The sequence below is a fragment of the Pygocentrus nattereri genome, chromosome 12 (genome assembly GCF_015220715.1).
Source record: "Pygocentrus nattereri isolate fPygNat1 chromosome 12, fPygNat1.pri, whole genome shotgun sequence".
NCBI lineage: Eukaryota > Metazoa > Chordata > Actinopteri > Characiformes > Serrasalmidae > Pygocentrus > Pygocentrus nattereri.
This window is the reverse complement of record NC_051222.1, coordinates 3,017,304-3,033,937: the sequence shown is the minus strand read 5'-3', so window position 1 is coordinate 3,033,937 and position 16,634 is coordinate 3,017,304. Positions and strand designations below refer to the sequence as shown.

At 45.8% G+C, this 16,634-nt stretch overlaps 1 protein-coding gene across 8 annotated transcripts in view; it reads right to left on the bottom strand.

The window, feature by feature from the left end:
• Window positions 1-17: 17 nt before the first annotated feature.
• LOC108411889 overlaps window positions 18-16,634 on the bottom strand; it is a 65,262-nt gene continuing 48,645 nt past the window's right edge. For all 8 annotated transcript variants that reach the window (XM_037543662.1, XM_037543657.1, XM_037543661.1 and 5 more), the window contains 2 exons: window positions 1,248-1,294; window positions 18-1,027 (listed from right to left, as the gene is read on the bottom strand). In XM_037543662.1, the coding sequence (XP_037399559.1) occupies window positions 486-1,027; window positions 1,248-1,294 (589 nt within the window). In that variant the 3' untranslated portion in view covers window positions 18-485. The remainder of the gene's footprint in view (window positions 1,028-1,247; window positions 1,295-16,634) is intronic.

Sequence of the window (16,634 nt, the reverse complement as noted above, 5' to 3'; positions counted from 1 at the left end):
TACCAAGAGAGACGCTGGAGGACTTTCACCTGAAATGAGTTCATGAAGCCAGTCTGGTTATAAAAATGATAACAGGACATCAGAGCCAGAATTACTCTTTTAGTACTTTTACTTTATACTTAAGTACATTTGAAGGGAAATACTCTTGGACTTTTACTCAAGCAGAGACATCAATATGATTTCAATAGTATCCATCTATGCTACTTTTAAAAAATATTCTGTTGCAGAGATGCTGTTTAATTTATTTGACTTAAAAATGACAAAGTATGTAATTTGGCCTGGGGACAGAAACTTTTAGAAACAAGTTTTGTGATTCCTATGTTTATTTATTTAGGATTGGCAAAACTACACGTTTGAATAGGCAACTTCAACAAATCTTAGGAGTATTCAACTTGTAATATACTATATGTCCAAAAACTGAAAAACGCCAATCAATAAAGTATATAAACCAATTTATATAAACTGACTCTCACACACACAGGAGATTATTTCATCTCACACACATGCAGTGTGGCGTAATTATAAAGTGTAAACCCAGCGTATAGCGGTTCAGTGAATGTGGTGCTGAACGTGTGAAGGTGCGTCAGTGTTTGATCATCAGAGACTCTGTAGAAGGACAGAGTGCCGGCTGGACAGTCCACATACACTCCTATCCTCTTAGAGGGGGAGGGAGGAGAAGGGATACCAGTGGCAATATTTTTGTGACTGATCCAGTGCCCCTCAGAACAGAACAGAACCCAGGACTTTTCATTCAGTCCAAACCTTGTGTGAACACTGTTTCCTTTCCTCTTGATTGATTTATATGTCAGAGCTACTTCTATCTCTCCTTCTATCCTCTCAGCCTCCCAGTAACAGCGTCCAGTCACACACTCTCTACTCAGAACCTGCCCCCAGCAATCAAATCTCTCTGGATGATCAGGATTTGAACATGGCTGTGGCTTACAGAAATTTTTCACATTTCTGTTCCCATTAGAGAAAGAGAGTTGTGTGAGTGCTGTATTTGGGTCCAGGGTGAGCTCAAATGAATCTGCACACAAGAAGAGAGATTACAGGAGAAACATCAACACATTGGAAAATAGATCAGAGGAAAAAACACTGAAACACAAAAAGGGAGATTAGAGGAGAAAACAACACACAAAGAGAAACATACACAAGAAAACATCGGCACATAAGAGAGATTCGAGAAGAACAGATATTGTGTGTGAGAGAGAGTAAATAAAGGTTAAAAACCGTGCATGTGAATTTACATTTCTTTAGTCCTGGTTTGATTCTCATCTCTCCTCCATGTTCCAATCTAAAGAAAAAAACAAACACAAACCATGAATTTATAGTTTATAGGCAATATAGCGCTGACATCAAGGAACACAGGTGGTTTTCATACACACAACGTAACAGACACTACATTTTTCCTTTAAGGGTTCACATTCTCCCTTGGTTTCATCTGTATTACTGCAAGTTACAAGATTGCTAGGCAGACTCACAATTGGAAGCTTTTGCCAATGCTATCATTTGTCCCTGATGACTGAGTGGCTGATTAAGAGAATGAGATTTAATAATCCAGCTGAAAGAATATCATGAACTCAGAGGAGATCCATTGCCTTTATTGCCTTTAAAACCAAAAAAACATTCCCTTGCCTGTTATCACTCTTCATCAACTCGTTTAGGCTGTGGACAAAGAGATAACTGCAAATGACCGAGTTTGGGGACACGACAAGGAAGACACTACAACACAAGCAACAGACTGTTTATCATAGAATATCATATTTTAAATAACTCATGCAGTTACAGTGACCGAACTGTTGCAGAGGTATAGGTATATTCAGCACTCTGGACTGCGGTCTCACTCAGTGACTCCTAGTACAATACGTTAGAGTTCATCTGATTCTATGTTTCTTTTTTACTATTAATTGACTTTTATTATTTGATATGCTCTTACACGTTATTAACTATTTTTCCTGTGTCAGCTTGGCAAGATTGTAAATGAGGGTCACTTTCAATGTTCTCTGAGTTTAAGAGAACACTGGTTGATTGGTTAACACATCTGGTATGTGTTTGCATTAATAACAGGTTTTTATGATTAGTTTAACATTGAGACGTAGTAAGATGTTAAGATCTTTTAAATCTAAATCATTAACAGGTTGATGGATTTGATCTGCTGTCTATGCTCAGAGGAATCCCATCACTACGTGTAAGAACGTATGTAAATATTTCTGCACTCAGGCACTTCAAATGGCTGTCTTTCCTTCAATTTTGACAGTTTGTTTAGAGCCAACTGTTAGTAACAGTGTTACAAATATAGCACCATGTAAACAGGACATTTAAATAATCAGCAGCATGCAAGGATGTCTGTTCAATTTTTAATATTTAAAACTCTGGGGAGGTTATGGTCAATTTTATCATGAGAACTGATATCTCAGTACATGTGTATTTGTCCAACAAGTCCAACAAATATTGAGCAGTCCAACAAGAAAAATTGCCCCAGTTTGAATACAACAAAACAGCATTTATATACTTATATCTATGATTTGTGCTACTACATGCACAGTGACTGGCAAAAAGTACTGTGCCAATGCTCTGGCCTAATATTATTAATAATCACAATCTGCACTGCATCAGCTTTCAGGCTCCCGTGTTGAGGCAGGTGTATCAGGTGATCAGCTGAGCCATGACTGATTGAGTTCATTGATTGACTGAGTTTAGCTGATAATAGCTGAACCTCTGGTATGACACAGTCCCTTCTGCCATTACAAAATAGCCAAATGTGACTGTTCTCCCTTAACAAATGAGAGTAAACAGTGTCGTCTTTTATAAAACTGAATGAGGAGCCTCTGAAGGTGAATTGTAAAAGAATCTAAAACTCTAAAGTGTGTTTGTGTGTGTCCATGAACAAGGAATACTTCCGGCAGTGTTGTGACGGCAGCAGCTGGGCTAGTTCTCCTCTAATGTGCAATGTTTTCGAGTAATTTGTATGTTTCACCTACTGTTTGACCACAATGTGCAAGTAAAACGTTACTGGACAGTTTACGGACTTAACATTCAGCCTGCTGTTTCTCGACCCCATGCTGCCTATTGTTCGCTCCAGAGGCCCCGAGGCGAGCGCTGCTTCGCCCCCAACTGGAAGACGTTGTCGACAGACATGCGAACGTAAACACAAGCAGGGCAAATGCAGCGGCATCTGGGCTAGGCTAGCTAAGCTAATTCGGATTCCACTCCCCAGCCTACTTCTAGCAAATGTCTGGTCACTGGAAAACAAGCTGGACGAACTGAGACTCAGGCTCACTTCAGATCGCCAAACCAGGAACTGTTGTGTTTTTGTTTTTACCAAAACCTGGCTTCACAGCAGCATATCAGACTCAGCTATCACACTACATGGGCTCTCAGCGCATCCCTCAAGGGGAGGGGGACTGTGTGTGTTTGTGAATGACCGATGGTGCACCAACTCAGCTGCTGTCGGACACTTCTGCTCACCTGATCTGGAGTACAGGGTGGTGAGATGCTCACCCTATTATCTCCCTCGTGAATTTAATGTGGTTATCGTCGTGGCCGCGTATATTCCTTTGCAAAGCAATGCTAAGCTCAATCAAACTGATTTCAGAACAGTGTTTTCCAAGCTCCATCAGCACGTCTCCTGCTCAACACGAGGCAAAAGCACACTGGATCACGTCTACACGAAGAAGGGGCATACAGCACCACTCCGCTGCCTCCGTTCAGTAAGAGTGATCACATCTCTCTGCTGATGAAGCCTACATACCGGCTGCTGAAACAGGTTAAAGCAACAGTGAGAGCAGTGCGTGTGTGGCCTGACAAGAGTGGAGTCAGTCTTACAGGACTTTTATCAGTGTACTGACTAGGACATGTTCAAAACTGCAGCTACCACAGAGTCTCTGGTTAATGTAAATGAATATGCAACATCTGTCACTGGATTCATAAAGAACTATGTAGATGATGTGACTCAAATTAGACGTATCTGCACACTTCCAAACAAAAAACCATGGATGAACAGTGAAGTCCGCGGTCTGCTGAAAGAGCGTGATGCAGCCTTTAAATCTAGCAACAGCAAGGAGCTCAAAGCTGCCAGACACAACCTAAAGGCTGGTATCAGGGCTGCAGACCACAAGTACAGAACACAAATTGCAGCACACTTCAACACTAACTTGGACCCCCGACGGATGTGGCAAGGGATTCAAGCAATTATGGACCACAAGAACAAAGTCAGTCCACCAACCACAGATGCCTCCCTCCCTGCTGAACTGAGTAACTTTTATACACGCTTTGAGACAACTGCTCAGTCTCAACGTGCTAACACTGCCTTGCCCCTCTCCACAGAGAAGCCCCCACCTGCACCACTCACACTGACTACTGAAGAGGTGAGGAGAGCACTGACATGGGTCTCCACTCAGAAAGCAGCAGGCCCTGATGGCATTCCAGGGCAGGTCCTGAAAACGTTTGCCAATCAGCTGGCTGCCACCTTCACGGACATTTTCAACATCTCCTTGGCACAGTCTGTTGCTCCTGCCTGCTTCAAAGCCACAACTATCATCCCCATCCCAAAGAAAACCATCATCTCAAGCATGAACGACTACCGCCCCATTGCCCTCACACCCATTGTCATGAAGTGCTTCGAGAGACTGATCCTCACTCACTCAAAGAGGAGTCTTCCCAGCACCCTGGACTCCCACCAGTTTGCCTACCGGGCAAACACCTACTGAGGATGATGTCTCTCTGGCAATGCACACTGCACTCAACCACCTGGAAGGAACAAACACCTATGTTAGAATGCTGTTCATCGACTTCAGCTCCACCTTTAACACCATCATCCCCTCCAGACTCGTCTCCAAGCTCAACACACTTAGAAAAAGTCACACCCTGTGCAGCTGGATTATGGACTTCCTCACCTGCAGACCCCAGTTTGTTAAGATGGGTGAACGCATCTCCCCCTTCCTCACACTCAGCACAGGCTGTCCACAAGGCTGTGTCCTCTCACCAGTGCTCCACACACTGTACACCTACGACTGTACTCCAAAACACAGCTCCAACACTTTCATAAAATTTGCAGATGACACCACAATTATAGGCAATATCACCAACAATGATGAAGGACTGTACAGAAAGGAAATCAAGCTCCTCACCGAGTGGTTTGCTGCCAACAACCTCTCCCTCAACGTCAGCAGAACCAAAGAACTAATTGTTGACTTCAGGAGGGGAAGTAGAGAGCATGCACCACTGAGCATCAAGGGGACGATGGTGGAAAGGGTGAACAGCTTCAGGTTTCTTGGTGTCTACATATCCGAGGATCTCACCTGGTCACTCAACACATCCCACATCATCAGGAAAAGTCAACAACACCTTCACTTCCTCAGAAGGTTAAAAAAAGTCAACCTGCCACAACAGCTCCTCTGCAGCTTCTACAGAGCCACAGTGGAGAGCATCTCGACCAGCTGCATCACAATCTGGTAAGGCAGCACCACCGCTGCTGAACACAAGGCCCTGCAGAGGATGGTCAAAACTGCTCAACACATCACCACAGCTGTCCTCCCACCCATAGAGGACATATATGATAAGCGATGTCACAGGAAAGCCATCAACATATCCTCGGACCCCACACATCCCAGCCACCCCCTGTTCCTGTGGTGTAATCTATGTGCAAGACACTAGAGGGGGATGTCTTGTGGGGGAACTCCGATTTCGGAGAGGGGAATGCACTTCGGGGAATGTTTTTGTTTTTTGGACTGCATGCGAGTAAAGCGGTGTCACCCAAACCTGGTCTCGTCCTTTTTGTGTTTTACTAAAGAACCCAACACGACATGGTGTCAGAAGTGGCTCGTCGGAAAAGAGTAGGGAAGAGTGTTTGTATGAGAAGATAGTAGTACAGAAGTCCAGTTAGTGTAGTTAGTTGAGTAGTTTATTAAACATAAGTTAGCATGTCGCAAGAGGAGCAACCAGTGGCAGTGCGGGAGCAGCGAGCCATGCCACAGGCTCAAGCACGTGCGAACGCCTCAGCAACGTTCTCAATAAATCCACCAAAATCCTTCGACTTTTTGAAGCCACAAGACTGGGAAAAATGGATAAGACGTTTCGAACGCTTCCAAGTGGTGAGCGAGTTGGACAAGTCGTCGGAAGCTAACCAGGTGAACACGCTTATATACTGCATGGGTGACAAGGCAGATGATGTGTTGAGAGGGCTGCGGATAACGGACGATCAAAAACTCGTATACAGCTCAGTCAAGGACGGCTTTACGAACTTTTCTGTACCTAAAAAGAACGTGATATACCAGCGAGCCAAATTCAACATGTGAGTGCAAGAGCCAACGGAATCGGCAGACTCGTTCATCACAGCCTTGTATGCACTCGCGGAAGACTGCGGATATGGAGCACTTCGCGAGGAGCTGCTACGTGATCGAATTGTGGTGGGCATCAGAGACCATGCACTCTCACAGAAAATGCAGATGGAGAGAGAGCTGGACTTAGCGAAAGCCATCAACATGGCCAGGCAAGCGGAGAACATTAAACGGCAACAAATAGATATCCGGGGAAACCCGCATGCAAACAAAGCGACAGTGGACGCAGTGCACAGCGACAAAGGGAAAAGACCGGCCTGGAAAAACAAAAAGCAGCCGGCGAAGCAGACCAAGGATAAGCACGACACACAGGGGGCAGGACAGCCATGCCAGAGATGCGGTAAGACGCCATTTCATACAAAATTCAGTTGCCCTGCAAAGAATGCAGATTGCCATAACTGTGGGAAACGTGGGCATTACGGCAAAGTGTGTAAGTCTGCCAAGCGTGTGAGCGCAGTCTCAGAAGACACAGATAAAAACATATTCCTTGGCATTGTAGATGCAGGCAAACAGGCATGGACAGTAGACCTAAAGATCAGAGACACTAATGTGAAATTCAAGATAGACACAGGGGCTGACGTTACTGTCATACCCGAGCAGGCGTACAGACAGATATATGGAGGGGTATCCAGCAGCCTCGCTCCAGGCAACAAAGTGTTGTTTGGGCTTGGGCACGTGCCACTGCCTGTAGTTGGAGTAACCAGAGAAGTGCTGCACAGTGGGGACAAGCACACCACAGAGGATTTGTACATAGTTAAACACCTGAACACAGCTCTACTGAGCAGACCTGCATCAGTCAACCTCAGACTGGTGGCAAGGATAGATAGCATAGACTTGGACTCAGTAAAGCAGACATACCCGAAGTTGTGTGATGGGCTAGGTCTAGTACAACAGCTGTACACCATCAAGCTCAAGCCTGGCGTCAAGCCTGTGTCTTTGAAAGCGCCACGACGTGTCCCACTGCCTCTGATGGGAAAAGTAAAGCAGGAGCTCCAGCGCATGGAAAAGCTTGGAGTCATCAGCCGGATCGAAGAACCGACTGAGTGGTGTTCCGGCATGGTGGTGGCACCAAAGAAGGACAAAGACGAGGTCCGAATCTGTGTCGATCTCACCCCTCTGAATGAAGCTGTATGCAGGGAAAAGTTCATCCTCCCGTCAGTCGACCAGACCCTTGGCATGCTGTCAGGGGCAAAGTTCTTCTCGAAGATCGACGCCAACATGGGGTTTTGGCAAATCCCCCTGACCAAAGACTGTGCCCACTACACTAAATTCATTACCCCATTCGGACGCTACTTCTTCAACCGCTTACCATTCGGCATCTCGTCTGCGCCGGAACACTTTCAGAACCAAATGGTGAAGGTGACCGAGGGGCGGGAAGGGGTCGTCTGCCACATGGATGATGTCCTCATATGGGGGTCCACGCAAGCGGAGCACGACGCCCGTGTGCACGCAGTTCTGCAGAGGGCACAAGAGGCAGACATCACTCTGAACATGGCCAAGTGTGAATTCAGTAAGACAACGGTGAAGTTCCTCGGCCATGTCATCTCGCCAGAGGGAGTGACCCCGGACCCTGAAAAGACACGCACCGTGCGAGAGATGGATCCGCCACAGAACATCAGCGAGCTCAGGAGCTTCCTGGGCATGGTGAACCAGCTAGGCAAATTCGTGCCAAACCTTGCTGAAAAAGACAAAGCTCTGAGGGACTTGCTGTCAAAAAAGAACCAGTGGTACTGGGGCCCAGAGCAAAGCAAAGCATTCACCAGTCTCAAAAAGGAGCTGTCGTCCACCCCGGTGCTGCAGCTGTACGACCCAAACAAAAACCTGAAAATCTCAGCCGACGCCTCATCATACGGGCTAGGTGGCGTTCTCCTTCAGGAACAGCAGGGCGCCTGGGCGCCAGTGGCATACGCATCCAGAGCACTCACGAACACAGAGCAGAGGTACTCTCAGGTGGAAAAAGAGGCGCTGGCCCTGACCTGGGCATGCGAAAGATTCAGAGACTTCATCATTGGCCTTCACTTCAAGCTGGAGACCGACCACAAACCCCTCGTGAGCCTGCTAGGTGGACAAGCACTGGACACACTCCCTCCTAGAATACAGAGATTCAGGATGAGACTCATGAGATACAAGTACACCATCACACACGTTCCAGGGAAGAGCCTCACGACTGCAGACACGCTCTCCCGGGCTCCGCTGAAGCCTGGTGGAGCGACAGATGGCGACGGCCTGATGGAAGAGACAAACATTTACGTAGACTAAGCAGTCAGTGTGGTGGCCGGGGCTCAGTAGCCAGATTGAAGAGCTGGTGCGGAAATGTGCTGCGTGCGTCAAAGAACGAACTAACCCAACCGAGCCTCTCATGCCAACCAAGCTGCCAGACAGGCAATGGCAGAAGCTTGGGGCCGACTTGTTCTCATTGAAGAACACCAACTACTTACTTGTTGTGGACTATTTCTCTAGGTACATAGAGATCGCGCAGCTGAGGCCAACTAGGTGTGCTGATGTCATAGTGCACCTCAAGTCCATTTTTGCCAGGCATAGCATACCTGAGACTTTAATCACAGACAACGGGCCGCAGTTTTCAGGTGCCCAAATGACAACATTCGCAGCAGAGTATGAGTTCGAGCACGTGACGAGCAGCCCGAGATATCCTCAAAGCAATGGTGAGGCAGAGCGTGCCGTCCAAACCATCAAAAACCTGCTGGAAAAAGCGCCTGATCCGTACCGTGCACTGCTGGCCTACAGGAGCACTCCCCTGAGCAATGGCTTCAGCCCAGCCCAGCTGCTAATGGGCCGGCGGCTACGCACCACCGTGCCTTCATTTCCTGCTATGCTCAATCCAGCCATCCCAGACCTACGAGCAGTGCAAAGCAGAGAGAGAGTGAGAAGATGGATGGACGCGAACAACTACGACCACAGACACAGGGCGAGAAATCTCCCCTACCTGTCCCCAGGGGACCGCGTGTGGATTACAGACTCCAAGACACCAGGTACAGTCACATCTGCACACGCGACACCCAGATCTTACTTGATCGGTGGACCCCAGGGCACCATCAGGAGAAATCGCCGACACCTGGTGCCCATGGCGCCCGACAACAGCGACGGGACACAGGATCAAGCTGCCAAAGCAGACCGTGCCCGAGACACTGTTGCGGTGTCCACTGAGAAGTCACAAGGGTCTCCTCCAATCATCCGCACCAGGTCAGGCAGACCTGTCATCAAGCCGGAAAGACTGGACTTGTGAAGCTGGAGTGAAAAAAAAAAACTGATAAACCAATATGAAAACCAAAACAAAAGAGAAAGGCTATTTGATGTTATGTTGAATGTTGGTCTAGGTGACATAGCGATGTAGGGGGGGAAGTTTAACCAGAAATTTGTTACATGTTGATTTCGGTGGCCTGCAGGTTAAGTTAAAGATGGCCTTAAATATGAGAGACTAATATGGTTACTTTCCCTCAGTAAGAATGTGTTTCACAGAGGTCAGCATATTGTGCCAGCATCCAGGACAGAAGCCTATAGGAAGTAAACACATTGGTGATAAATGCAATGTTAGGTTGCATGTAAGGTTAATACAAATTAAGATAGAGTTCAATGTTTAGTTAAACAATTCTCAGGAGGGGAGATGTGGTGTAATCTATGTGCAAGACACTAGAGGGGGATGTCTTGTGGGGGAACTCCGATGTCAGAGAGGGGAATGCACTTCGGGGAATGTTTTTGTTTTTTGGACTGCATGCGAGTAAAGCGGAGTCACCCAAACCCGGTCTCGTCCTTTTTGTGTTTTACTAAAGAACCCAACACGACAGTTCCAACCTCTGCCATTCAGAAAAAGGTTCCGGAACATCCGAGTCAGAACCACCAGGTTCAAGAACAGTTTCTATCCCCAAGCTGTCAAACTGGTCACACCGGCAGCATCAGAGCTTAACAACAACACCACAGTCTGTTACTGACCAACCTGACCACCCAGCACACTACACACTGAGCTCCACCAGCTCACTACTGACCGCCCAGCACACTACACACTGAGCTCCACCAGCTCACTACTGACCGCCCAGCACACTACACACTGAGCTCCACCAGCTCACTACTGACCGCCCAGCACACTACACACGGAGCTCCACCAGCTCTCTTCCGACCGCCCGGCACACTACACACGGAGCTCCACCAGCTCACTACCGACCGCCCGGCACACTACACACTGAGCTCCACCAGCTCACTACCGACCGCCCGGCACACTAAACACTGAGCTCCACCAGCTCACTACTGACCACCCAGCACACTACACACTGAGCTCCACCAGCTCACTACTGACTGCCCAGCACACTACACACTGAGCTCCACCAGCTCACTACTGACCGCCCAGCACACTACACACTGAGCTCCACCTGCTCACTACTGACCACCCAGCACTCTACACACTGAGCTCCACCAGCTCACTACTGACCACCCAGCACACTACACACTGTGCTCCACCAGCTCACTACTGACCACCCAGCACACTACACTGAGCTCCACCAGCTCACTACTGACCACCCAGCACACTACACACTGAGCTCCACCAGCTCACTACTGACCACCCAGCACACTACACACTGAGCTCCACCAGCTCACTACTGACCACCCAGCACACTACACACTGAGATCCACCTGCTCACTACTGACCACCCAGCACTCTACACACTGAGCTCCACCAGCTCACTACTGACCACCCAGCACACTACACACTGAGCTCCACCTGCTCACTACTAAACACCCAGCACTCTACACACTGAGCTCCACCAGCTCAGTACCGACCACCCAGTAGACTACATACTGAGCTCCGCCAGCTCAGTACCGACCGCCCAGCACACTACACACTGAGCTCCACCAGCTCACTACCGACCACCCAGCACACCACACACTGAGCTCCACCAGCTCACTACTGACCACCCAGCACACTACACACTGAGCTCCACCAGCTCAGTACCAACCACCCAGCACACTACACACTGAGCTCCACCGGCTCACTACTGACCACCCAGCGCACTACACACTGAGCTCCACCAGCTCATTACCGACCACCCAGCACACCACACACTGAGCTCTACCAGCTCATTACCGACCACCCAGCACACTACACACTGAGCTCTACCAGCTCACTACTGACCACCCAGCACACTACACACTGAGCTCCACCAGCTCACTACCGACCACCCAGCACACTACACACTGAGCTCCACCAGCTCACTACTGATCACCCAGCACACTACACACTGACCTCCACCAGCTCACTACCGACCACCCAGCACACTACCCACTGAGCTCCACCAGCTCACTACTGATCACCCAGCACACTACACACTGACCTCCACCAGCTCATTACCGACCACCCAGCACTCTACACACTGAGCTCTACCAGCTCACTATCGACCACCCAGCACACTACAGTGACTACACTACATTTTGGAGATGTGATCAGGATTGATAAAGTAAGAAAATTGTTATTTGTAACCATTGTTATTTGTAACCATTTTTGGAGGAAAAAAAACAGCATTTGATGAAAAGGAAACCTTGCCTTTGGGTTAGCATACTGGTGGATCTATCATGCTTTGGGTTTGTGTGGCAGTGAGTGGCACAGGGAACACTACAAAGGTCAATCAAAGAAATGATTCCACTTAATATCTTTAAATTCTGAAAGAAAATATTACCACAGCCAAGAAACTGAAGCTGAAAAGAGGCTGGCTTCAAAAACTGAACAATGATCCAAAACACACCTCAGAATCATCATGCATCACTTCTAGAACTGCACCCTGAAGCCACTGGATTGGCCCTCACAGTTAACTGGCTTGAACATCATTGAAAATCTGCATAGTTTTTAAACATACTGTGCATGCAAGAATTTCACAGAAATAGAAACGTTTTGCATGGTAGAATGGCTAAAAAAACTCCAAAAACATGAACAGAAAGACTCTTATCTGGTGTCTAGAAGTGTCAAGTTAAACCAGTCAAACTCGGTGTGCAGCTTGAAACCTACCAAAAAAGAACAAGTTATCCAGTGAGAGACCATGGATCATAAGAGTATAGTATAGAATGAGCATATACTGGTAAAGGTGCGGTGGTTTGACTGGTACTACAAGCATCATGTAAAATGTGAATGAGTAGGGCTGCACAAGTGGATTAAAGGAGTTACGCAAAAGCATGCATGCTAAAATATTCTGTGTGTGTGTGCACCTGGGCTCTATTAGATGACTTGTATATATGGAGATAAGAGACATACTCAGTTTACATTCTTTAAAACACATCAGAGATGCATTCTGGGCCTACACCATTTGGTGATTTCATAGACTAGTAGCAGCACTTTAAAATCTACTCTGTAACTTACTGGAAACCAATGTAAAGATTTTAGAACTGGAGTAATGTGCTTTGTTCTCATGCTCTTGATTAAACCTCTAACAGCAGTATTCTGAATGAGCTGTAACTGTTTAATGATCTTTTGGGGAGGTCCATTTAAGACACCGTTAAAGTTCTGCCTACATTTGTAGATGACAGAAGGCTGTTTAATGATTGCTGCAGTTTGGGGGACAGTTTGAGTTTGGGGCTGTTGAGAGTGAGACACTCTGGGACAAAATTGTCTTCAGTAAAATGCAGAAGCACATCAAAGAAAAACGTTTAAGAGAACACAAGCTAACTCTGGCCAAAGCCATCAACACTTGCAGAACGCCAGAGATAGGCAGGGAACAAATCAGTATTATGGTTTGTGAAGTGAATGCACTGGCAAATGGAATGGCAAAAATGGAAAAGCAAAATGAAAGTTTGCTAAAGGAGATCCTGTCCAGAAAGAAAAATTTAGGATTTAGGAAAACATAAGTCTGAAGAGCATTCCTAGCCTATGTTGTGAAATGTGTGACAAATCTAATCACTTCCCAAAAATAGCCACTTTTACATGCAGCCTGACTGGACCTCACATGATGTTCACTGTCATGATAACATTTACTCTGAGTAGTTCTCCACACATGCGTGCCATTTTTGATTGGATTACTTGTAGTGTGCATGTAAGCAAAGATTTTCCATCAGATTGTTTACTAGAGTGAGCATGTAAACACATCAGTCTAAATCAGCAATCAGAAGGTATTCAATTGGATTGGCAAAATGTTTTGCATGTAAACAGCCAGTATGAGAAGCTAAAGCTGTACAGACAGTACCAGTCATGGATTCATTATATGTGGACAGCTTTGAATGCACTTAACATGAACGATGCTCATCAGAAGAATACCAATAAACATGGATGGATGGATGGAGGTATACCGAAGGTAAGTTAGACACAGGTGCTGATGTGAATAACAGGTCAGAGAGTTGCAGGTAATGTGCATCTGGTACCCACAGACACAACACTGATGGCTTATGGAGAACAAATCACTCCAACTGGGACATGACAAAATAACTGATATTCTTCATCAACAGGCAGGTGGCATCTCCAAACTTGGTTAGAGAATGCTTAGAGAATATTCTTCACACTGGACAACAAAAATAGATACCGCAGCCTGACAAATATGAGATGAAAGCAGTCACAAACATGCCAGCTCCAACTGTTAGGAAAGGTCTACAGTGGCTATTAGGTATGACATAATATGGGGCAAAGTACATACCAAATGAAGCAGCAATCAGCACCATGCAACAGCTGTTGTGAAAAGCATGGATTTGGTCTTAGGATCCATGGCATCCACGGCATTGAATAATCTCAAAAAAAGGTCTAACAGACCTGGAGAGGCGTGACTGGGAAGAACGGCCTGCCCGATATAAACCTGAATGGTGAATTGTTATTGGACTTCTGTGCCAGGCATGGAGATAACAAACACCAAGTTCGAACACAAGGATGTTCATAAGTGTACGTGGTACCAGAGCTCCTTGGGTCAGAGGTCAATGATCGACTTTGTTGTTGTTTCATCTGACTTGGGACCGTATGTTCTGGACACTCGGGTAAAGAGAGGTGCTAAGCTGTCAACTGATCACCGTCTACAACCCCAATTCCAATGAAGTTGGGATGTTGTGTAAAACATGAATAAAAACAGAATACGATGATTTGCAAATCCTTTTAAACCTATATTCAATTGAATACACTACAAAGACGAGATATTTAATGTTCAAATGGATACACTTTATTGTTTTTTGCAAATATTAACTCATTTTGAATTTGATGCCTGCAACATGTTCCAAAGAAGTTGGGACAGGGGCAACAAAAGACTAGGAAAGTTGAGGAATGCTAAAAAAAAAAAACCTGTTTGGAACATTCCACAGGTGAACAGGTTAATTGGAAACAGGTGAGTGTCATGATTGGGTATAAAGGGAGCGTCCCTGAAAGGCTCAGTCGTTCACAAGCAAGGACGGGGTGAGGTTCACCACTTTGTGAACAACAGTTTAAGAACAACGTTTCTCAACATAATATTGCAAGGAATTTAGGGATTTCATCATCTACAGTCCATAATATCATCAAAAGATTCAGAGAATCTGGAGAAATCTCTGCAAGTAAGCGGCAAGGCAGAAAACCAACACTGAATGCCCATGAACTTTGATCCCTCAGGCGGCGCTGCATTAAAAACCCACATCATTCTGTAACGGATATTCCCACATGGGCTCAGAAACACTTCAGAAAACCATTGTCAGTGAACACAGCTCGTTGCTCCATCTACAAGTGCAAATTAAAACTCAGCCATGCAAAGCGAAAGCCACATATCAACACCACCCAGAAACGCCGCCGGCTTCTCTGGGCCCGAGCTCATCTGAGATGGACTGACACAAAGTGGAAAAGTGTCCTGTCGTCTGACGAGTCTACATTTCAAATCATGGACGTCGTGTCCTCCAGGCCAAAGAGGAAAAGGACTGTCCGGATTGTTTTCAGCGCAAAGTTCAAAAGCCAGCATCTCTGATGGTGTGGGAGTGTGTTAGTGCCCATGGCATGGGTAACCTGCACATCTGTGAAGGCACCATTAATGCTGAAAGGTACATACAGGTTTTGGAGCAACATCTGCTGCCATCCAAGCAGCGTCTTTTTCAGGGACGTCCTGCTTATTTCAGCAAGACAATGCCAAGCCACATTCTGCATGTGTTACAACAGCGTGGCTTCGTAGTAAAAGAGTGCAGGTACTAGACTGGCCTGCCTGCAGTCCAGACCTGTCTCCCATTGAAAATGTGTGGCACATTATGAAGCACAAAATATGACAATGGAGACCCCGGACTGCTGAGCAGCTGAAGCTGGACATCAAGCAAGAATGGGAAATAATTCCGCCTACAGAGCTTCAACAATCAGTGTCCTCAGTTCCCAAACGCTTATTGAGTGTTAAAGGAAAGGTGATGTAACACAGTGGTAAACACGCCCCTGTCCCAACTTCTCTGGAACGTGTTGCAGGGATCAAATTCAAAATGAATGTATATTTGCAAAAAACAATAAAGTTTATCTGTTTGAACATTAAATATCTTGTCTTTGTAGTGTATACAATTGAATATAAGTTGAAAAAGATTTGCAAATCATCACATTGTTTTTATTTACATTTATGGCATTTGGCTGACGCTCTTATCCAGAGCAACTTACAATTTGACCATTTTACACAGGGAGGCCAAGGTGGTGTTAGGAGTCTTGCCCAAGGACCCTTATTGGTATAGTGTAGGGTGCTTGCCCTGGTCGGGGATTGAACTCCAGTCTACAGCGTAGAAAGCAAAGGTGTTAACCACTACACTAGCCAACCACCATTTTATGGTCTATTTTATTTATGGTTTACAGAACTTCCCAACTTCATTGGAATTGGGGTTGTACTTCGGAAAGCCTTAAAAAGCTTCTTTGTACCCAATAATGTTACTGACCAGTTTCCAATTAACCTAATTAGTTGTGAAATGTTCCACCAGATTTTTTTAGCATTAAAGAGGCTAAATTATTGCACATCATTGTGTTCTGTTCTTGTTTAAATTTTACATAGTATCCCAATTTTCTGGAAACTGGGTTGGAGATGGTCTGGGATTTAAAATCACACCTTCACAAACTACAATGCCTTTGTTAGAACTGTATAAAACTGCTGCTTCTTGCTCAATCACTATTTAAAATTTAGTTTAAAATTTAGTTTCCAAATGTTCATGTTGTCTGGAAGCTCTATGAACTTTATAATAATAATTTAAATAATCAAATGTTTAGTGTTAGCATTACTATTTTAAACATCAACATTATGTTCCAATATTTATGTGCTGTGTTGGGACTGCGTTCTTATAAATTTTACAGAATTTTGAAACATTAACATCAACATGCAAACATATATCAGATCCTTATTTTGGTTA